At 38.5% G+C, this 23,804-nt stretch overlaps 1 protein-coding gene across 4 annotated transcripts in view; it reads left to right on the forward strand.

Moving 5' to 3' along the window:
* The window catches only part of PALM2AKAP2 (PALM2 and AKAP2 fusion), a 245,171-nt gene extending 221,775 nt beyond the window's left edge, over positions 1-23,396 (forward strand). For 2 of the 4 annotated variants that reach the window (XM_063294956.1, XM_063294960.1), the window contains 3 exons: positions 7,616-7,794; positions 12,964-13,002; positions 20,262-23,396. In XM_063294956.1, coding sequence (XP_063151026.1) covers positions 7,616-7,794; positions 12,964-13,002; positions 20,262-20,354 — 311 coding nt within the window. In that variant the 3' untranslated portion in view covers positions 20,355-23,396. The remainder of the gene's footprint in view (positions 1-7,615; positions 7,795-12,963; positions 13,003-20,261) is intronic. The other 2 variants (XM_063294957.1, XM_063294958.1) reach the window with 2 other exon arrangements.
* Positions 23,397-23,804: the final 408 nt, after the last annotated feature.

Genomic DNA, 23,804 nt, shown 5'->3' on the forward strand with positions numbered 1-23,804 from the left:
TCCCGATGCTTGAGCATAACTGTCCTGTTGGACCACAGATCTGTATTATACTATTCATGTTATCACAACCACATACCCTTGCCACTTAATGTTTGAGATTAAGAGTGCAGTACTTTGTTCTATGCAGGTCTTTGCACAGTGTTCAGTGAGGTATAAAGCCATCTATCTGTACCAGATGTCTCATCTGTGAACACCAGGAAGTTCCTAAAAGGATATGACTGGTGCTTCATGGCAGTGGCTGCTTTCTCTAATCCTCGCTTTATGACACTATTAGCATTAATGAATAAACAGTTGCTTCTGAAAGACAGAAAGGAGGTCGCTGCTCTCTCTTGCTTTTGCTCAGGCACTTGTGTGTGCGTGTGTTGTGATCCCTCTATTTCTCTAAGGCGAGACTTTTATGCCCTTGAACTCAGTGAGAGTTTCTTATAATTAGAAAAAGTAGAATACGCACCCTGAGTTCCTGTCTCACAAAACGTCATGTAATTTTGTGGACATATCCATATAGTTTTCTTGGCAGCAGAGTGGATGTGGTTTGCCATTGCCTTCGTCTGCAATGCTTTTTCAACTACCCAGTCCAGCCTATATGCCAAGATGATTTTGAATTTAAAAGTTAAGTAGAGGTTAAAAATCAAATAATGTAAATGGCTGTTTGGAATTTCAGATAGTTGCATGTCGCCGGGAGCTACTTCTGCAGAAGCCCATCAGAGTTCATACAGCGTGTGTATGTGTGTATGTGTATGTATTATAGTCATAGGCTATGACTGTTACCAAGTTCCAGGTACAGTATATTGTACAATACATTTTATAAGTTTATCACCTAAATTTCAGCTTTTAACATAAATTCCAAAAAAGGAGGATGGGAAGAAAGAAGTCAAAGTAAGGTCCTCAAGTGAATAGATTCAGGGACAAACATTTACAATTAAATGAGAAAAATAAAGGTGTAGTGGCAATAAAGGATTGAGCAAAGAAATAGGTTTTAATTATTTCAGCTTGTCACAAGTAGCATCATATATGCAGCAAACAAGCCAATTCATTCCATCCTAGCTTAAAACTATTTTACCTTGCTTCCTCAGATTCCTACAAGGTTATTTTGTTACATAAAGTTATGTGCCATTTCAAATCCCACTTGAGTAGAGTGATTAAAATCTGGATTAAAAAAGCAAGAAACACAAATATAAATTTTCCTTTCTTCCTCTGGAGATCAGGATGGTCCCAACCCTGCTGGCTTTTCGTAAGTCCTTAAAGATCTGGCTCTGTGCCCAGGCCTGGGGCCCCAAGTGTGCAGGGACACACCTGTTTCTAGGTTTCAAGGTTATTTTAGAAATTATGATGTGTGATTTATTCTCAGCTGCTATGTATTTTAATTTTTGTATTATTGTAATTGTTCTTATTTTTAAAATTTTGTTTACTACCCAGAGTCACTTGGTGAGATAGGTACCCATACAAATTGAATAAATAAATTCTTATGGTAGCAAGGTGCTGCAAGCCTTTTGATGGTGGCATCGCTTCTGTATAATGACTTGCCCTTTATGGTAAGCAAGGGCCCAAGCTTGATATCTTTTTGGCATCTTTAAAAATCTGTCTTCCTGTGTTTGCCTTTTTCCAGATGTGTGTCTTGCAAACATTTGCCTTTTAATGGATAATTTTCACTCATTTTTTACTGTTTTAACTGTTTTTATTTTTTTACTTTTTTTCAGTTAAATCTTTTGTTTAAATTGGGATTAATATCAGATTGAAATCAAACCTAGAATAGTAAAAACAGAACAGAGCAAACAAATAGAAACTGTGCAAGAGCAACTTTTTATAGTTTGGGAGTACTGTATGTACTTGGGGATAAGGTGAGAATTTTAGGTGCCAAAATACACTCAAAAAATTAGGTTCAGCTTATCTGCGGATGGGCTTATCCAGGAGTATATACAGTAATACTTCTTTAAGGTACCCATATATTCCACATGTATTTGTGGATAAGCCCATCCACGGATAAGCTGACCCTTGAATTTTTAACCAATGATCCATTGTTGGGCACTTGCACCTATCAAATATCCACCTGTGAACACAAGTTTTGATAAACTTGCAGGAGTACTGACCCATGCATTTGTCCCAGTTATGTGTCTGTGTGTGTCTCAGTAACTGCATATACCTCCTAATTGGTATAATGCAGGCAACAGTATATTGGTATGCAAATTAAAGAGCCTAGCTTGCATAGAATAGTATGAGCATGCCTGGGGTAAAACTGAGTTTTCACTGTACAAATCACTGGGCAAAATCACTGGGCAAAATGTGCCAGAACTATAGGCTTGATTGAGATGAGAGGGTACAAAAAATTATTAGGCCATTTGGAGACCCAAGAAAGAATGAGAATGCTTAAAGAAATGTTTTTCTTAATAAATGGTTTAAGCATAAGTCTGTTCATTTGCATGCATAGCAGAAGAAATAATACAAATTTAAAAGTATGATTGCTATATTTATGACAATAGATTGAGAAAATTAGTATGGAAGATGAGAACTATTGAATGTATGTCAGACGATTTTTTGGAAATATTAAGAATGGATGGGGGGAATGGAGATGGAAGAAAAGGGTAGAAGTAAAAAAAACTAGAGTAATAGTAGAATGATTACAAAAAAAGATACCAGTCCTCTATGAAATGGTATCAGAAGATAGGTTAATTTCCAAGCAGAGTGAACATAAAGTGGATATAAGGAAACAGGAAATTGGAACAGAGTGAAAAAAGTGTTACAGAGTGCCCCAGAAGCATATAGAGTTGTGCTAATGGGAAGTATGAAAAAGGATGGTTGGTGGAATGCTGAAGTGAAAGCAGCTGTGGATGAAGGGAAAAAGCACATATAAGAGGTTGATTTCTGCAAAAAATAAAAATGCACTATAATGTGTATAGAGAGAGAGAGAAATTGCAAAGAACGTAGTAAAAAAGCAAGAAATTGTTAAGATTAAAAGAGGCAATGCAGAGTGATTTTGATGGAAATAAAAATTGTTTTGGAAATGTGTGAATAGGACTAAACAAGAAATCTCCAGCAGAGTGAATTGCATTAAAAATGAAGTGATGCAGTGATATTTGATTAATTTGAAGTAAGTCAATGCTGGAGGGAATATTTTAGATATTTTAATGGGAATTAAAATGATGTGTCAAAGAGCAGATTTGAAATGAGTGCTATGTGTGTTAGTATCCAAGAAAAACATGTTGAAAGGGAAGTCATAAATGCTATGAGAAGATTGAAAATGGTAACACTGCAGGTGTAAATAGTGTTATTGGAGAAATGTATAAAAAGTATGTTGTTTGCTAATAGAATGGCTGTGTGACTAATCTGAAGACTTTATCAATGTCTGACAATTAAGGTGCCATTATTGTTCCCTATACAAGGGAGAGAAAGCAAGAGTTAATGCAAAAACTGAAGTGGGGATAAGTTTAAGTGTGCTGGTAAATTGTTTCATAGAATTCTGATTGATAGGATACAAAAGGTGACAGTGAGCAAAATTTGAGAAGTGCAGTGTGCCTAATGCCTGGTAGGAGATGTGCAGAACAGATTTTCTTCAAGTCATTAAGAAATGTATACATACAAGAAAGAAAAATCATTGTATTTAGGCATAGTAAGAATACATGGAATGCTTAGCAAATGGTTTAGTGTTGAGCAACGAATAAGACAAGAACGTGTGTTGTCCCTTTGATTGTTTAAAATATTTATAGATAAATGTATCAGGAATGCTTGAGGTAATATTAGAGATGTATTGGTAAAGACCATAGTAGTTCTGATGGGGAATGTGGGATGAACAATTGCAAATTAAACATAAATGGTGAAAAACTAGAGCTAGTAAATATATTCATCTGCTTTAGTAGAACATTGACTGACTGACTGACTGACTGCCATCAAGTCAGTTTCAACTCGTAGTGACCACATAAATAGATTAGCTCCAAGAGGATCTGTCGAATATTTACTAAAGAAAGGAAAATGGGCTAAGAAATTTTATGACCTGCAAATACTGATAGAAAGGTGTGTGATATATTGTGAGAAATCCCTGTTTGTCAAAAGAAGTGGAAATGGTTCTGCATAAGAGTCATTATGCCCACTTTGTTAATTGGAAACAAGAGGTGGGCATGTGTATGTCAGGAGAAACACAAAAGTAAGTTGAATGCAGTGGAAATAGGGTACTTAAAAGTGTGTGGTAAAAAGAGAAGCTTGAGAGTGAATGGGTGCTGAATGAATATGACTGAATATAAAAGTGAGTGGCCATTATGAAGTATGTTGAGGTGGTTGAACATAGAGTGAATGAGGACTGAACTGTAAAATGTGAGGGAAGAATGAATGGGTAGAGAGGAGGATGACTGAAAAAGTCATGGTTGGATGGAGTTGATGAGAGTAGGAAAAAGAGCTGGGAAGTTTAAAGAACAAAAGGTAGTGTATAAATTGATATATGGACATGTGCAAAATAACGAAGGTTTTCAAGAACAGAATATGGAAAGGAATACTGAATACTGCTTTAGCTATCTTCCTTCTCCTCTTAATTTCTGTGATTTATTATTTCTTTTTTGCACTGTCCATAATGTTTACCATAAAAGGGAATAGTATGATGAGTATGCATGTATTTTTATTTATTTATTTGAAAGATTTATATGGCCACCCATCTTAAGCAACTCTAAGTGGCCACATAAATCTTTCACATACTACAGTATCTCCTTAAGCACTTTTAAGAGGGAAAGAGCTAAATAAATCTTTATCTTGCTCCCAGTTAAATGAAATACTGAAGTAAATACAGTTTTACAATAAAAAATGTTGTGTTGACAAAGACTGTGCATATAATTTCTCAGACTTTTTTTTTAATGTACTAGTTTCCTCTTCGAGCATATTCCATAGGAAAAAATGGATCAATTACTCCATTTCAAGCATGGGAATGTTTTGTGTGGGAAAGATGGCCTCTATGTGTTGTTATTGTAGCAAAAAAATGATCATCAATTGCAAAAAGATATCATGTAGACTCAGAAACTCATATCAGACTCCAAACAAATCTATTAAAAGCAGTATGTTAGTCCATGGTGGCAAAAATCAGAAAGTAGCACCTTTTCTGAAGAACAAATTTTATTAAAAGGCATAAGCTTTCATGAGGTGCAGCTCATTTCATCAGACGCATCAAGTGGCTAAACTTTGATGTAGGATTTAAATAGGGAGGAGGCAGGAAGGGAGGGAAAGACAGATCGATTATGCAGATTACATGTCAGACAGATAGTAAGTACCATATCGCATAACAATTGTAAAGTGTTAAAAACTCACTGCGTTTGTTGACACCTTCTGAGATTGCCTGAAATCCTTTGATGTATGTGAATTCAGCAGTGTCTCGCAGTACATTACTGTTAAAGTCCTGTTTTAACAAACCGGTTACTTTGACATCTGCCATAGAGTATCCTGGGAGGCTGAAATGCTCTGATTCTACTTTGTCCTTGGTTTGAGTCCTGATACCAAACTGGTGTCCGTTAATTCTTTCACATAAAATCTGTTTCATTTGTCCTGTATAGAATGCAGAGGGGCACTGCCATAATTGTTTGCCACAAAAGGTGCTACCAGATTCCTGATTTTATTTTTATTTTTATTGGCTATATAAATCAAGACCAGTTATCAGTTTTAATAAGGTTTAGTACATTTCATCCAGAGAGTATGAAACTTTATACCATGGTAACATGATGTGTCTATTTGGGTCAGAAAAGCAGTAAGTTTTAACTGAAGTCATGTCAGTAATTTTTTGTTTTTAATATAAATGCCTATTCATTCTAAATAGAGCTTCTGCTGCATCTCTGACCTCTAGTGGCCACAGTAATCTTTGTTCCATGCAGGAACTGCCCATAGCTTTTTGCACGTTGCATGCATAGATAGGACATCATTTTAATGCTGAGGCAGTGATCTGTCACTGCTTCTTAAAAAATTGATAGAAAATAAATAGGGAGTTTCTATCCACTGCTATTTCTATGGGAATATAATAATACAGTTATGTGCTTTCCTGTTAATGGTAACCAAAGAGATCACCATTGATGAAAGTAGGGATGGAGGGCATTTCTTTCCTCCTATATTTTTCAGCCCACATTCTTCAGAATTAAACATTAACCTAGTGTTTCTCAACCTTCGGAACTTGAAGACGCATGGACTTCAACTCCCAGAATTCCCCAGCCAGCCATGTGTGGACTTCAACTCTAGGAGTTGAAGTCCACACATCTTCAAGTTGCCAAGGTTGAGAAACCTTGCATTAACTAATACAATTATTGTAAATATATGTTAAGGGGTTTTTTTTCTATTTGACAGTTTCATCAAACAAAGCAATGTATTTGAGCCTTGAAATAATGTAATTACAAGGCACATTCTGTGGTGCTCTTTTTTTTTCCCTTCCTAGTGTTTTTCCCGTGGGTGCAAGGCATTGTATGGTGCTCCTATCACATGAAGAAATCAGATGCATTGAGGACCAGATTACACTTTACCTTTGATTTGTAGATACAAGTATTTAGTTTTGACCCATCGGAGCACTCTATTTGTGTGGCTGCCTAGGAAAAGCGTTCAAATTCTTTGATCCAAGCACTAAACTCAGGCTATTGCCTGGGGTCACTTGTATGGAGCATGTGACTCCTTGGTTACAACAGCTACTAGTCCTTTTGGGGCTTAAGTCAAATTGCTGATTGTGACCATTGGATCAGATGCTTTGACAGACTACTTTGTACTGTTTGGAAATGTCATCATTTTAAGATACTTGGGAGAAGCCTTTATGTACCATCACTTCAGAGGCACATTAGATAAGAAGGTGAGAGAGTGCATTTAAATGAACTTGCTGCTGAAGTTTAGGATTTAGTAGAGAATGTTTTTTTATTTCTTCTTCATATATTTATTTATTTGGATGATGAGCTTTAGAACTGAATTCTATTGTTAATGCCTTGAGCTGCCACTGTTTTTACAAAATTAAAGGTAAAAGACTGCTGTGATGTCAAGCTTAACTCCTGGTGATTGCATGGACATATCCATGTAGTTTTCTTGGCAATGGCGTGGAAGTGGTCTGCCTTTGCCTTCTACTGGGTTTTTTTTTTTTTTACCAGTCTAGCTTATAGCCCTGGAATTTGCTGATGGTCTTTCACCCAAATGCTGTCCAGGTTTGACCCTGTCTACAGGTGTAACATAAATAGTAATTTGGTTTCCTTATTTAATGTAAGAGAAGACTTACTCTGACTAGTGTTTCTCAGAGGATAGGATTGGAATGGACAGCCTTATAGCCAGGCATTTCAAAAATGAGTGTGTATGAGAGAGTAACAAACTACAGAGTGACTTCTTCTCATGTGCCTTGTGCCCCTTTGCTTTTAGTCTCTTAAAATCAGGAAGCAGTGAAGCATCTTAGAGGAAAACAGAAATGTAGGACTTTTTTAGTTGCTATAGTTGCTGGCCCAAGCTTGAAAATCTGTAGGCAAAAAAATTAACTTGATCATTTTTAATATGCAGCAAACTTTCTCATTTGTAATAACCTCTGCCTTCTATCCTGATTAAATGCTCCTTTTTCTGGAAGTTTGGTATGTGTTTTTCAGAACTCTCTTTTCAAATCTGTTGCCTAGAGAAGGAAATTTTGATTGGGTCTTTACAGGTAAAATAGAGAAGATCAAACCACCTCCATCTCCAACTGGTGAAGGTCCCCCCTCGCATTCCGACTCAGCATCAGATGAAGCTGGAGGATCCCAAAGAGCCAAGAACCTGATGCAGACTCTTATGGAAGATTATGAAAGTCACAAAACCAAAAGGCGGGAGAGGATGGATGAGAACAGTGTAAGCATATTCCATTTCTCCCGTGCCTTTTTTTCCACGTATGGACTTAAGGGAAGAAATCCGTAAACTTTTATAAATTGCCTTCCAAGAATTTGGTCACAAGACAACAAGCAAAACAGCACAGAATGAGGAAAATTGAAGGAAGAAAATAAATTCCTTTTAAAAGGGGCATGTGAAGGGTTGTGCATATGAGATTGCCCAGGCTTGCTAAGAGCAAAATACCAGGGACAAAAGAATATCCTCCCCATAGCAACTCTGTAAATGGTGAGGGGGACATTGATGGGGAAAGGCAGTGAAGAATGAGAGCTGGAAGTCCACACTTGTAGAAACATTGAGTCCAGAATGAGGTTTGTTTCCTGTGGACTGGGGCTGGATACAGGGTAGAGGTAGATTTATGGAGCTGCACGGTAGAAACTTTGACCTCTTTGATGAGCTAGCATTTCTTTAGCTGAGGTCAAGGCTGGAAAATATTTGGTGCACTGAGAAATTGTGTTGATGCCAAGCTAGCGGTAATGGGAATCATATCAGAAAATGAGTTTTTCCACAAGGCTTTTTGAAGGAAAAACATCTAACTCTAATACAGTTCATCTAGAAATCATAGAGGAGAAAATGCCAAGGAACAAAAAACAATTTCTTTGTAATAAAACATAATTTTTTTTGGCATAGTGCCATTTTTAATTTTTTTAAAAAAATTTTTAAATCTCTGAGCAGCATGTCTATTAAAATGGTGAAGTATGAATTTTTTTAATGTAAAATAAACATTTAGGGCAACAGTACTGGTATCTAGACATTGTTGCTGCTCATTAAAGCAATGAGATCACATGTGAATTCATATATATATTATGGTGGCATTTTTAATTTTGTTATGTTTCTAAGACTGTCTCTAATCTAAGGCTGTGATTTTAACCATGCCTGGAAGGTGATCTCAGAGAACCTTTTCTGTCCCATAGAGAGCGACCTTGGGCCAGTCCCTCTTACTCAGTCCAACTCACCTCACAGGATTGTTGTTGTGGGGAAAAGAGGAGGAGGAAGGATTATTAGGCATGTTCCCTGCCTTGAGTTATTTATAAAAATAATGAAGGTGGGATAGAAAATAGATAGATGATAGACAGACAGACAGACAGACAGACAGAGCATTCTGTGTAATCAATTCTTCTGTTGAATTGGCTTGTTGCAGCTGCTATTCTAGAAAGTAAATGGGAGCCCTCACAATGTGTTCTGGAAGAGCTCTGCACCAGCACCTCAGTTTTTGTCAAGAGGGCAGTTCTCCCACAGCATATTGAACCTATTTTTTTGGAGAAGAATTTCTTCAGAACTTCTCATTGGGGCTAAAATGGCATAACTTTCTCCTGTATATTACAGCAAATACTTAGAAATGAGAGAGGTTCAGGTCTGAAACCTTTACCTTGTACAGGCTGAACTCAATCTGTTAAAGATTATCTAGAGAAGGGTATCTTTTATATAAGCAAAAATGATGATGAATTTCTAGAATATCATGAATTAAGATCCAAAAGGTAATATGGCATGATAGGGAGCATCTTGGTGGGCTAGGGGAGTCAGGGATCCAAGCATCCTTGGATAAGCTCCAAGGAGATCCAAAGTAAGGACCTCCTTGGAGCTTATTTTTCCCAAATAAGCTGTTCAGCAGAAAAAAGTATTGTGTCATATACAAGCCAGCAATTGAGCATTTCACTGTGGTCTCTAGTCTCACATTTTGTGCTTATGCAGAAAAACATTTGGAACCATCTACACTTTACAGAACTTCGGTGTGAAACCTGCCCTGTAAGCATCCTAGCATAGCTAATCATAGGTCTCCCTAATTCTGTCAGTTTAACTTTGACCACCTCCATGATAGCTTGTTCACTATCTACCGAGCTTCATTCTCCTTTGAATCCTTTGAAATGTTTCCACTTTATTTTATTTATTTATCTGTTGAATTTACGGTATATAGCTGCCCTTCTCATGTATGTGACTCTGGGCAGTCCACAAAGTTAAAACACAAAAAAAATACAAAAAATAACCAAAATCATACGATATAAGTCATTAAAAAACATTAAAAACAATAAAACTACCCAACTTCCTAATAATATAGCCATTTAGCCATCCACACCACCACTATGGATCCCAAGGCAAGAAGACAAAGACAAATCTTCAGGCCCTTCCTAAAAGCCAGAAGTGTCAGTGCCAATCTAAGTTCCAGGGGAATGATGTTTCAAAGGGCAGGTGCCCTGGCTCTCTTCCTGGGTCCCATCAGATGACTTTCCTTAGTAGGGCCCATAACATGCCTCCCCTTCCAGATCTGATGGGATGGGTAGATGTATCCAGGGAGAGGTGGTTCCTCAAAAATCCCAGTCTCATGCCATGTAGGGCTTTATAGGTCATTACCAGCACCTTGAATTGCACCTGGAAGCACAGTGACAGCCAGTGCAGCTTGCAGAGCAGAGGTGTATGATGCACTGCTTGAGGAGCACACATAGCTGCCCGCATCACCACATTTTGAACCAGCTGCAGCATCTGAGTGCTCTTCAAGGGCAGCCCCATGTAGAGCGTATTATAGTAATCCATTTGGGAGGTAACCGGGGCATGAGTGACAGAGAGGAGAACCTCCCATTCCAGGAAAGGGTGCAACTGCTGCACAGCACACAGTTGTGCAAAGGCTCTCCTGGACATGGCTGCCACCTGCTCTATGAGCAGAAGTCATGAGTCCAGGCGAATGCCCAGACTACACACCGGGTCTTTTGGGGCAGTGCCATCCTAACCAGAATAAGAGATGATAAATCCCTGGAACCAGAAGGCCCAAAAACCCAAAGCCACTCAGTCTTGCTGAGGCTGAGCTGAAGCCTGTTGTTCCCCATCCAAACCCCCACAGCTTCCAGAGACCGAAACAGGACATCAGCAGTGTTACTTAATTCACCAGTGGTGGAGATGTAAAACTGGGTATTGTCAGTGTACTGATGATACCTCATTCCATGACAACGGATGATCTCATCTAGCGGCTTCATGTAGATGTTAAACAGGAGTGGAGAGAGCACTAAACACAGAGCAAGGGTTGAGAACGGAACCTCTCACTCCTGATGAACACTGACTGGAATCAGCCTCAGAGGAAGGAGGAGAATCAGCACAATAGTGCTGCCCACCCCCAACCCCTTTAGCTGATCCAGAAGGATACCATGGTCGATGATATTGAAGACCACCAAGAGTTCAAGAAGAGCCAGGATGAATACACTACCCCATCCCGCTCCTGCCAGAGATCATCCAAAAGTGTGACCAACGTTGTCTCCATCCCATAACCGGGTCTGAAAACAGACTGAAAGGGGTACAGATCATCCATTTCATTCAGGATCCTCTGAAGCTGTTGAGCGACCACCTTCTCAACAACCTTCCCTAAAAAGGAAAGGTTGGATGCTGGTTGAAAATTGTCCTGTATAGTTGGTCTAGCAATGGCTTTTTGAGAAGGGGGCAAACCAGCACCTCCTTAAAGGGTGAAGGAATAACCCCCTCTCTCAAGGAGGAGCTCACCACTGCCAGAATCCAGCCATGCACCATGCATTTCTTATTCATACATGTGTAAAGGCTCTTTATGAATACAGTATCCATCATTCTTCCACACTCGTGGCATGGTCCTGTACCCTTGAAGGCTCCATTCTTCAAGTGCCAGCCTCGCAGGAGAAAACCTCCCCTTGTGGATAAACACAGCTTTTGTCTTTGTGCCCTGAGAAAAGCCACGCAGAAGGCTTCTGCAAACACTGCCAGGCTTTTTACTAACCAGGCTTTTTGCAATCACTCATTTCATTTGCATACTTTGGGGAGTGAGTCCTGGGGAAGCCAATTCTACCACAGCTCCTCCATCTGTCCCTTTGCTTTTCTAAGGTTCTTACCATGTTCAGAAATCCTCTGGACCCAGAAATCATATTGTGTAACTCTGTTCAGGATCCTCATCTCCTACTGATAATCCTCAGAGTACCCCATTATCATTGGTACTAGGGAAATGACCTGATATGTAGCCAAAGCCTTCTAAAAAAAAAACTTGCCTCTGCAGTTATGGGTTAATTGCCTCAATTAGGCACTGGTAACTCTGTAGTCTCTCTGATCTAAACCATTAGGTGTCCTTTGATTCCCACAGAAGCTCAAGATTTGATCTTAGAAGTAAAATCCATAATAGGTCATCACCAAGAACTTGCTCTCCCATCATTCTTTGCTGCATGACAGCTGAGATTATGGAACTACCCCTCCATTCTGAGACCTTTGGGTCCAAAGCAAATTGCTATGCAACTACTGTGCAATAGAGCTGGTTCTGGCTATGGCATCTCTGTATTTTTCCATTTGATTCCAAGGTATGTGGGTTTCTATAGCTAATTTAGCCAGTTGTATAATCATCTCTCTGCAGTGGCCAAAGCAAGCATAGTTTGCTCTACTCTTATGACCCAGAGGGAGAACTATCCTCTCTCCTGTCAACTTATGAACACCATCTCTTACCTGGGTAATAGGCAAGGGTCTCATCAGTACGTGTGAATCACAAGCTAAGAAATTAGTTACTTTCTAATTTTTCTGGTGGCCATTTGTGAATTCACACAACCTGATATCTGTTCCATTTGGTTTTATATGACATCAAGCTACTTCTCAAGGCTTTGCTATACAGTATTCTAAACAAAAGGAGATGAAAGAGATATGCCTAAGCATATGTGATTAATGGAGAGGGTAGGTCTCTTGCCAAAATATGTCTAAGCTGTACAGGATTCCAAATGGGGGTCCGTGCAGGCACAAAACCCATATGTGTGCATTCACAGAAAACCACTTCAGTAGCTTTCGTTAAAGGTAAGTAACCAGTTCTTTTTTACTGGCAGAGCACACTGTCCATTTCAAATATCTGTTTGTTAAAGGGAAAGATCTTTCTTATCTAACAGAACCAGTGAAACATTTAGGTCATAAGTTTTGGGAAGTTCTTAATTTGCAATAAAAGAATTATATAGATAAGTAGATACGATTGCAAGTAACATACAGCTTTTGTTGTTGTTCTTAAATTGCCTATTTTGCTTAGCAGGTTTTTTAACAGATAAAACTGCCTTAATGAGATATTCAGAGATAGATACCCATTTTCGGTGCATTATAAGCATCATTCTTTTTCTCTGTTCTTTGTGCACTAATGATAGTCTTTTCTCTTTCTGCTAGTACACCTATAAATTACTGTCTAACAAGGTTACTTCTGAGGTACTTTTCAAACATTTGCCCTTTTAAGCACTTTGCTTATATTTTTTCTTCTCCTTTTGCATGAGACTGTTGAGAGTTTTTCAGTTTTTGCATGCTGCTACAGTTTGCTTTCCATTGCTGTTTGTTGGAGAACTATTTGAAATTAGAAGCCTGTCAAGTTTCCCCCTGGTTTTCCCCCAGCTGGACTATCAGCTGAATGACACATCAGACTGGTTTCAGGAGTTCACGCTAAATCCATAAGCTTAGAGCTTGGATATCCACCAGATTCTCTTTCTCCAGTTGTTTCTGCCCACCTGGTAAGACTGGGCAGGGCTGGTGTGCTTCAGGTCCAGTCGGTAAAGTAGTGCCATCTGGTGGGACTTCAGAGACGGGCCTTTTCCACACCTGCCCCTGGAACAGCATTCCCCCAGAATCTGCTGAGCTTGTTGTGTTTTCAGAAAGCTGTGAAGACCTGGCTTTTTCAGCAGGCCTTAGGACAGTGTGGTTTGTAACTGCACTTTTGAGCTATGTATTTATGGTGTTTAACAGGTTTTGTTGTTTCTCTGACATGTTATAGCCATTGTATTGTTATCTGGTTGTTTTGTCTTTCCTTGTTGTTTTAACCTTACTGTCTATACTTTGGAAATTACCAGGTGTCATAATTGTGGTGACCTATACACTGATTAAATAACTTTAAATCTCTTGGATTTATATTCTAACCAGACAATGAATTTGAAAGAATCCAGATCGGCCCTTTCCCAAAATTTCCATGAGAAATGGTATCTAGCTACTGTTTTAGGATTCCTTTTTATGGGAGCACAAAAAGAGAGGATTCTATATAGAAACACTTTCCAGACTTGCACCAGGTATTTAAACTATGGCCATGACTTCAGACTTATTTTGTAATACAGCTGTCTTCCCTGTGATCAGCCTGTAATTCCCAACAATATTATTCAAGAGCTTGCAACTCCAGTATCCTCCTTGCAACAGTGCTGAAACCTGGCTTCAAGCCTGCCATAGGTGTCATGCTAACCACTGACACCTCCCCAATTTGTCATTCTCAGGTGTGTTAGGACAGCAATTTCCTGAATCTCCAGCCAGTATGGCTAATAGGGATTCAGGGATTTCAATCCAATACGTCGGAAAGACACAATTATATTCTACAACTGAAATATCGCATTATTGATTTGTTATCTTAATTAGGCCGACTTGCTTCTAATCTTCTGATTCACTTGATTACGCTTGCTTCCATCATGGGACTTTTTTCAATCTCAGAAGTGACCCCAATTTTTTTTAAAAAAACATGCTAATGATAAAAATCCATGCATTTCCCACCATTTCTTTGGGGTCTCTTTATAGATCCAGGCTCTGTGTGGTGTTCAGGAATAAAATTCTACACAGGCATTCAAATATATCTTCCTGGATCAGAAGGATGAAAGGGAGAGGTGGGCATTGTTTCCTACCATGCAACTGGCAATCTCTTAGAAGGCAGTAACTTAGAAGAATTTCTGTGCACAATTTAAAATTAGCATAGGAATACTAAAGAACATCAGTTTATTTAAAAAAGAGAGAAATACACTTCGAAGGTGTCATGCTTTAAATACTCAACCATCATGACTTAAGACTTGTCCAGAACAATTCTCTCTGAGACACTTCATGAATGATACCAATGGACATCTGTGTGAAGTTCTTGCGAGGGAGTCTTCTCTGACAAATACTGCCAGAAATACTGTTCCTCTTTTGATTTTATAGTTGCCGTCACTAATACTCAATCACAAAAGTTCTAAAGCAAGGAATATTACAGAAATGTATGGCTATGACATTTTTTTCTCAAGCGTCCTTCCCTGGCAGCTGATTTCAACAAACATCTTATATTCTCAAGTTAGATGTCCTCGGTGCCCTAGGATCTTTTGTGCTTTTTTGCCAAACAAGTACCTGCATATGGCTTTGTGGCTTGGAAGATAGAGGAAAATTAGAGGGAAGCCCAAGTTCAAGAAATTTCAGAAGACCTTTAATGATTAAAAAGAACCAAGGGAGCAGTCACGGGTTGGGCTTTGTGGAAGAGGATACTATTTTGAGTGTGCAGATAGGAGTAAGTATAGAGGTCAGTAAACAGCAGGCAGGATCACTAGCAATATATATGTTGATTCATCTTTTGTTCTATATTGGATGATATCTCTGAGAAGATGGATAAAGAGCTATCCATCATAGCACAGTTTAAAAAAAAAAGCAAGGATACATGAAAGGGGCTCAGAAGCATGATATTAAGAGATATAGGAGTTAATAAAAGTAGCGATTAAGGCAGACTGAAGCTGCTTAGATAAAATAATTTTTTTGTTGTTCATTTCCATCTCTCTTACTCCAAGGACTTCAAGGCACACATGTCGCTTCCTCTTACCTGAGATATAGTGGCTCAAAATCACTAGGTGGACTTCATGATGAAATAGATTTTGAATCTGAGGTGTATCCTGTGCTAGTCCAACACTCCAATTACTAATATCACATAGCTGGTGAAACAAATCAATGCTCATTTATTATCTTTCTATCAGTCTTTCTCTGAAACACTGATATTTTAAGAACCTAACACCTCTTTGGAATGGTTTTGGCTGAAAGATAATCTTGCTTCGAGGGCTCCTACAATTGCTGCAGCAATACAGTTTTGGCACATTCCTATTTGTACACACCCAAAACGTTGAATTTGGTTTCTTTAAAGAATATGATTGAATGCTTGATATGGATAGAGACTGCCAGTGATTAAATGGAGATGGATACTAATTTTCTTTGAGAGTTCCTCATAACAAAGAGTTTTGCCAGTGATGTTCTTGATCACAGGTTGTATGTGCTCTTCTCTTCAGAGTCCAGTGAAAGCTGCTTGACCAGAGAAGAATTGAGACAAGATAAGCTAGATGGTACAGCATGGGAAACCGCAGTTCTGTCATACTAACTGAACGCCTGTATAATGTACTGCTTATACTGTACATGTCTACTCCAAAATAAATCCCATGGATTGGAGTTGGGTTTACTGCCTGCAATTGGGGCACAGGATTAGAGCCAGAAACCTCTTGTTAACCTTTACTGTATAAGAACTACTGTAAAAGACATTTAACTGGGGGGAGAAGAAATCCCCTCGCCCCCCACGGAGCAACCCATTTTATCTCAGGACAAATATAATAGACTTACATATCACCTTTCTCCTGGGAGCATAAGGTAGCATACTTGGTGCACTCTCCTTCATTTTTTTCACACCATAACAACCCAGGTTTTCTAAGTTGGACTAGGAAATAATGACTGTACTCTTCTTTTATTAGTTTATGTTTTTACTTGGGAGCTCATAAACTGACACCTTCATCCCAGTGTTTCTCTGTTTGATTCTGTGTCAAGAGAGTATCAGTGATGAAAGAGTAAGAAACAGCCCATTAAGTTTAAAGAAAGAAGAAGGATGTTGTGTGTAGACCAATCAAATATGTGGCTGCGTAAAAGTGCTTAGCAACACCGATACTGCTTTAACTTGTTCCAGAATTCACTGTCTTACCAACAGTAATATGAAGTAGGTCAGTGTTGCAATCCTCATATTGCAGCTAGAGTAGGGCTGAGGCTGAGAAAATATTAACCTGGCCAAAACCTCTCCATGAATTCATGTAACCAGCTCTCACTCTTCACATCCCATAATTCTAGAGGCCTTCCCAGAAAAGGTTACTGCAGAATCACCTAAAAATACACTGCTTCATTCACTCACTTCTTATGATGCATCTTGCAGCACTGTAATCATCTAGTATCTCTCTGAATTAGTTACAAAAGAGAAATAATAAAGTCATAGAATTGGAAGGACCTCAAGAATCATTTAGTCTGACTCTCTGTGTTGTGCAGGAAAGCCATTTAAAGAACCCATGAGAGGGGGCTTTCCAGCCTTTTCTTAAAAACCTCCAGAGATGGAGAATCCACAACCTCCATGGATAGATTTTTTTTTCTACCGTTGAACAGATCTTAACCATTGTGAAGTTTGTTTCTTATACAGTTGTAACCGAAATTATTCAACCCCCATTGCAAATCAGGTTGATTGTCAAAATGTACAGACTTTCAGCTGTTTGCAATGAACAAATCAAAAGCAATTGAGATAGCTCAACACAATGAATGCTTCAAGTGGTATCCCCAAATTCAACTGAAAATGCAACTTATGACTTCTCCAGTCTCAAAATTATTCAACCCCTTCATGTCAAGCATCTTCAGTACTTAGTAGATCACCCTTTTGCTGTTATGACCTGCTGCAAATGAGATGCATAGCCAGACACCAACTTCTGGCAGTGTTCCTGAGGAATCTTAGCCCATTCCTCATGAGCAATGGCCTCCGGTTCAGTAATATTCTTGGGTTTTGCGTGCTGCAACTGCCTTCTTCAAATCCCACCAGAGATTTTCTATAGGGTTCAAGTCAGGTGACTGTGATGGCCACTGTAGAAACTTCCAGGACTACTTCTGCATCCAAGCCTTAGTGGAATTCGAGGTATGCTTGGGATCATTGTCCTGTTGGAAGGTCCAGTGACACCCAAGCTTCAGCTTTCTTATAGACAGCATGACGTTTTCTCCTAGTATTTCTTCATACTTCACTGAATCCATCTTGCCATCCACACGCTGCAGGTTTCCAGTGCCAGAGGGTGCAAAGCAGCCCCAGAGCATCACTGAGCCACCACCATGCTTAACTGTAGGCGGAGTGTTCTTTTCAGCATATGCTTCATTCTTCTTCCTCCAGACATACCGCTGATCCATCGGGCCGAAAAGTTCCAGTTTTGTTTCATCACTCCACAGAACAGAATCCCAAAACTTCTGTGGCTTATTGATATGATTTTGAGCATATTGGAGCCGACTTTTCTGGTGCTTTTGAGTCAGTAGTGGTGTATGTCTTGGAGTTCTGGCATGGAAACCTTCTGTGTTTAGTACACGCCTTACTGTGCTCACTGAAACCTCAGTGCCTGTTGCCACCAAGTCTTGCTGCAGGTCTTTTGCAGTTACTCGAGGGTTTCTCTCAAACTGCCTTCTCAGAAATCTGGTTGCAGCCATTGACAGCTTCCTTTTTCTGCCCCGTCCAGGTAGTGTAACCATTGTTCCTTTAACTTTGAACTTGTGAACTATGCCTCCAATGGTGTCTCTAGGAACATTCAGTGCCTTCACTATCTTTTTGTATCCTGTTCCTTGTTTGTGAAGGGCGATGATATCTTCTCTTACCTTTTTGGACCATTCTTTTGACTTAGCCATACTGTATTTCTAACATGCAGTCAAACATGACACTCAACAAACCCCTAGCCCATTCAGGTATTTCATGTGTTCCAGCTCAAGCACACCTGGTGCAACTAATGAAGCCCTTGATTAGTTGCACCTGGTGTGCTTGAGACAACACCTGTTTTGCATACTGTATGTGTGCTGTTGTGATAAATTCTATTCAAGGGGGTTGAGTAATTTTGAGACTGGAGAAGTCATTATAAGTTGCATTTTCAGTTGACTTTGGGGACACCACTTGAAGCATTCATTGTGTTGAGCCATTTCAATTGCTTTTGTTCGATTTGTACATTGCAAACAGCTGAAAGTCTGTACATTTTGACAATCAACCTGATTTGCAATGGGGGTTGAATAATTTCAATTACAACTGTATTTAAACAAATCTAGGTATCTATAACTTTTATGTGTTATTTCCAGTCCTAGTTTCTGTGGCCGCAGAAAATAGTTCTTGGCCATTTTCCTTGTAGTTTCCCTTTAGGTACTGAATGCAGCTATTATATATCTCCGGTCTTCTTTTCTCCAGGTCCTTCAGCCTACCTTGTCCTCAAGTCCCTAAATCATCTTCATCGCCCATTTCTAAATCCAGCAATATCCTTCTGGAAATCGTTTCATTCCTCAAAATGACTGGAAGTCAAAGGCCCACTATCCAGCAGAGTCCTAGGGGACACTTGGGCCTTTATTCCAAACGAGTCATTTTCCCCTTATGCAAATTAATAGCTACATCTTAGCAACATCTCTTTTCTAACTAAGTCCTAGAACTGGAAGGGCAATTTGGCCATCAAGTCCAATCATCCATTGCCATCCCACTGCCCATTCAGTGCAGGAGTCCAAATCAAAGCATTCCTTTATCAGATCAATCTCTACTTGAACCTATCTTGCAAAGCAGAGTTCATATCTCCTTTGGTGAGGGATGCAGATGGCTCTTACCATTGAGTGGCTTTTTGTAAATGTAGTTGAAACCCACCTTCTTGTGAGTTAAGGCTGTTGTTCCATATTCTTAACTCTGTGATGATAAGAAACAATAAAATAAAGTGCTTTGACCTTTTCTGGTGTGATACCTTGGAAAAGTTTTTAGATGGAAGACCAACAAGAAATCCCACGGTAGTGGACTAGACTGGAAATTTAAAAAACATCCAGAAGAAAGCAGTGGCAAACCTCTTTGCATTAATGCAAAGAAAATTATATAGATATGTTCATGAAATGACCAGGAGCTAAGTTCGCTTCAAGAAAAGCTATACTCTTGACTTCGTCCATCCTATCTGTGTCAGCCTTATGTAAATGGAAAATTGTGAGTGTTGTAAGATACACATGCCAAAAGTCTACCCAACTACCCAACTCACTTGTGTAAAATTTCAGTTGCAATCCTGCTTAAGGTTTACAGCAGAAGGGTGGGGATTAACAGCACTAGGAAATTGCCATCTGGAAATAGCCCTCTCTCATCTAAAGCGCACACTGTACAGATATTACAGTTTATTCAGTTTTTGTTCCCACTTATTGAATGTGTTTATTGTAATTGTGTGAGCCTTTTACAAAATGATTTACATAAGGATATGAGGCTTGGGATGAACCAGTGGCTCAGGGAGAAAAAAATAAAGAAAAAAGTCCTTAGCATTGGTTAGATCTTTGGATTTCTATGAATGTAGTACTCTGTTGGAAAGGCCATAGCAACTCACTCTTTGTCTAATGCCACTTGTGTTTTGCGCTCAGATTATGCTTCACCCAGCTATTTTTGTGTTTTCTCTGCATGTGGTGTTTTCATTGGCGTGCTTAAACTTAAGCATCACAGCTGGATATTTTGTAATCACCATTTCAGTTAAGTATTTAATTTGGTTTTGGCTGCAGCTATGCTGACATATTTTTTCCCAGTGAGTAAAGAAATACAAAAGGTGGTGGGGTATGCCATTGAAAAAATCTGAGTTGCATATAACTTTTCATTGGCTGTCTTTTTAGTTTGCCTGTAATGGACAAGGGCAACAAAATAAATGGTATTTTCTTTCTTCTCCCCCTCCCAGGTCCTTGAGGCTACTAGAGTTAATCGCCGGAAGAGTGCACTAGCACTGCGGTGGGAAGCTGGCATATATGCTAACCGGGAAGAAAATGAATAGACTTATTGGCAAAATCTGAGAGCCTTTTTTTTTTTTTAATTGTAGAGACCAGGAAACCAAATAAGAGAAAGAAGTTTTAATTTTTTAAAAAAGCTACAGCATTTTAATCTGGTATTTATTACAAACATACAAGTCTCTGCAATCCATGTTAGAACAGGATCAGTTGATATATATTATAGGCATACATGCACAAATACAACGAAGAATTATAGTAAGAAACACATCTGCTACCCTCCTCTCTGAAAAACTGAAGAAGCAAACAGTAGTCTTGGAGCTGCCATCATCACTAGTTATAAGAAACCGCAGCAGGGATCATCCAAGTGAATATATTCCAGAGTGAGTAGAATGAAACATGGTCCTTCACCATGTTAGCTTCTCGGCCATGTATTTGGAATAGGAAGAATCTGGATTGTATGCCATTTGACCACAAGATGGCACTTCTGGATATGAACAGTTTCAGCTTTCTTGGAGCTTGGGCTACACCGACGCATAAGTGGCATTTCTAAGCTGGCTATTATTCTATTATATCCCAGGTATTATATAGCGAGGGTTTCTTTTTTGCTTTGTTTTCTGCTATTTTTAAAGAATCGGGAGAGGTTCTTGAAGTCTAAATAACTTCCTTTTTAAAGAGGCTGTTAATTTGCAAATGTGAATGTACAATCCATACATTTAGCCATAAAATGCAATGTGTTGTTTTTACTGATAACTTTGAAAAGTATGGAGAGATGGCAGACGGTTTATGTTTTTCTTGTATGTGTTTCTTGGTTGTTGTTGCAAACTTGCCATCCTTTTTTTTTTCCATAATCAATATGCTTCATACAATTCCCTTTATTATTGCTGCACATTCTATAGGTAGGTTAGAAGAGGTAGAGAGAAATGCCAAAGCAGAATATCTTAATTCTAGTGGCTTGTATACTTGCAGTTACAAAGTTGGCCTCAATGTGTATTTGCATTATCATTTGTGCTTAATAGGCAACAATTATTAGACGATGAGAAAGGGAATATATAATAAAATCAATAAGGAACAATCACACTGAGTTAGAAGGGTAATCACGGATTTGAAAACATTTGACTATTTTTTACTAAAGCAATAATTGATGTTCAGCAGATTGGTAAATAGAAGAATATGAAAGAGAAATAGTTATATCTTTAACTATATTTATACTATATAAATGTCGTATCTTAGTGTTATTAAAGCATGTGGAGGAATGTTTTGCATTTCCAGAAAATGAAAGTTGTAGAAGGTAACAGAGAGAGGGGTCAGAGAAGAAGGTTAGGGTCAAAGGATTACTTTTGATGTTCCAGTTGTGCTTTCAAAACTAAAAGATAATGGAGCATCTTCAGTTCAAGTATAGCCTGGGAACTTATGACAAAGGAAGAGGGGATGGGTGTGCGTTATTTCTGTATCTGTAAATTGGAATGACAGGATCGTGGAGATTTGGGTGTACAGATTATTTTCTCCAAAGCTGTTTGTCAGCTCTAGGGGTATAAACATTTCTTTTTTTATGAAAAGGGATCTAATATGGCACTAAGCCACTGCTGTATTTGTAGTAACAAAGCTGACCCAATATGGTATTTGCATGAGTTACTATTTCAAAATGTTATTGAACAGTTTTGTAATCCGACATTGAGAAGAGAAAGGCAGTATTTATTCTTGCCAGAGTATTAAGAGCTGCCAGAATACTCCTTGTTCAGGGAATGCAGTGCAGTACTGGACATCCATAATTTCTAATCTAGAATAGATAATATTTTAGGCAATGGTAAGAATGTTATAAGGATCTTAAAAAGATTACCATTGCCTGATTTTTAAAGGAAAAACCAACAAGCAGTCACATATACATTTCACTTTCCATATGTTTCATATTGTGAACAGAATTTTTGTATATTTCTGATAAGAATTTAGAAGACGAGCTTATTTACAATTTATTCCCACCTATTAAAGGTGCATATAAATTAGGATGACTACCACAGCCTTGAAGAGATTCTTGTCTTGTTGGATGTAGAAAACAATGCAGAAAGGTTGGGCGATCAAGTGATCCTGCTTATATGTACCACAGTCTTTGGCAGCTTCTAATACAAACCTCCCAGTTATGTGTATGGACCTTCTATGGCCAGCAATAAAAATTTGAACTCACATGTATGTAGTAAATGCTTTCTTCTTCCATAGCTGGCAACAAGAGAGTATCCCATTTGCATGCATGTCTTCCATTGCTGGCTTACAAACCAAGTCAGCATCTTGCTCAGTATATTATAAATCAATGGGCAGATATAACAGATAAAGTATCTGCAGATTTTGTAAGCCAAAATTTCAGTTCTACAGTTGGAATATATTTTACATAAATGCTTCCCACTTGTTTAAAAGTTTATAAAAGTTTGGGACCCAATCTGGCCAGATTCTGGCATTCGTACTGATTTCCATAGGAGCACTTGGGATTTAAATGTACTTAATTTATCTGGATTATGTGCTAAGCAAGTTCAGAGTCTACAATGCAGCATAGGAAAGAGTATTCAAGACATAAATATGAGATGCAATAGGTATGTGGAGAAAAGAGATGGGGCACAGTAACCAAGAAACAGAAAAAGTTGGAGAGCTGTCCAAGTCAAGCATTGGCCAGCAAAGGCCCACTAATATCTTCAGTATTTTATTTTTGAGCCTGGAGCACAAACTGCCTATACAATCAAGCTGAGTTGTATGTCTGTGTATGTGTTTTAACGCCTGAAGTCTGTGTTCTTTAAAATGAGGTGAACTTTCTCAGGTTTATGAAGAAGAATTTGTGCTAAAAATGCAATATGCTGTGTAAGATCAAAAATGAATGAGGAGAATATACATTGGTATATACATTCACCTCTACTTCATTACAACTCTTTTTGCAAAATTGTGGTTTTATAGTGATGAAAATAAAACCAAAGACAATTATTTGCTTGGAATTGGATAATTTCTGCCCTTTTTTAGTTTGTAGTCAACTTAGCATGAAGGACAAAGAGTTGTTCAGGAAACCCCCATTTTCTACATATATAAATAAAAATAACTTCACAATGGTCTTTCATTTGTCTGTTTCTTTTTCTTTTTCCCAACAGCAACAATGAGTTCAGCATCTGGCATTGGAGCCGGGGAGAGACTTGGTAGGAGGAAAAAAGAGGCTTACTATGCTGTTTACTTTAGGTTTTAGTGCTGATGACTTACTGTTCTGAACTGTTGTGAGTGGGCATGTCCTTTTTCAGGGTGTAGGAAATCTCTTGCCATTTTCCAGAGAATACACCACAGTCCTTTCATATTATAACAGCTGACTCATATCTTCATTATTTCCTTAGTCTGCTATCACTCCTTAGACACTTATAAATACACCCTAATTCATGCTACTTTATATAGAGATAAGTTATATATAACAACAAAGAACATTATTGCAGTTGGCTGTGTTTTCACATAGAGATAATAGTATTTTTGGAACA

Source organism: Candoia aspera, chromosome 2, assembly GCF_035149785.1.
Source record: "Candoia aspera isolate rCanAsp1 chromosome 2, rCanAsp1.hap2, whole genome shotgun sequence".
NCBI classification, from domain to species: Eukaryota; Metazoa; Chordata; class Lepidosauria; order Squamata; family Boidae; genus Candoia; species Candoia aspera.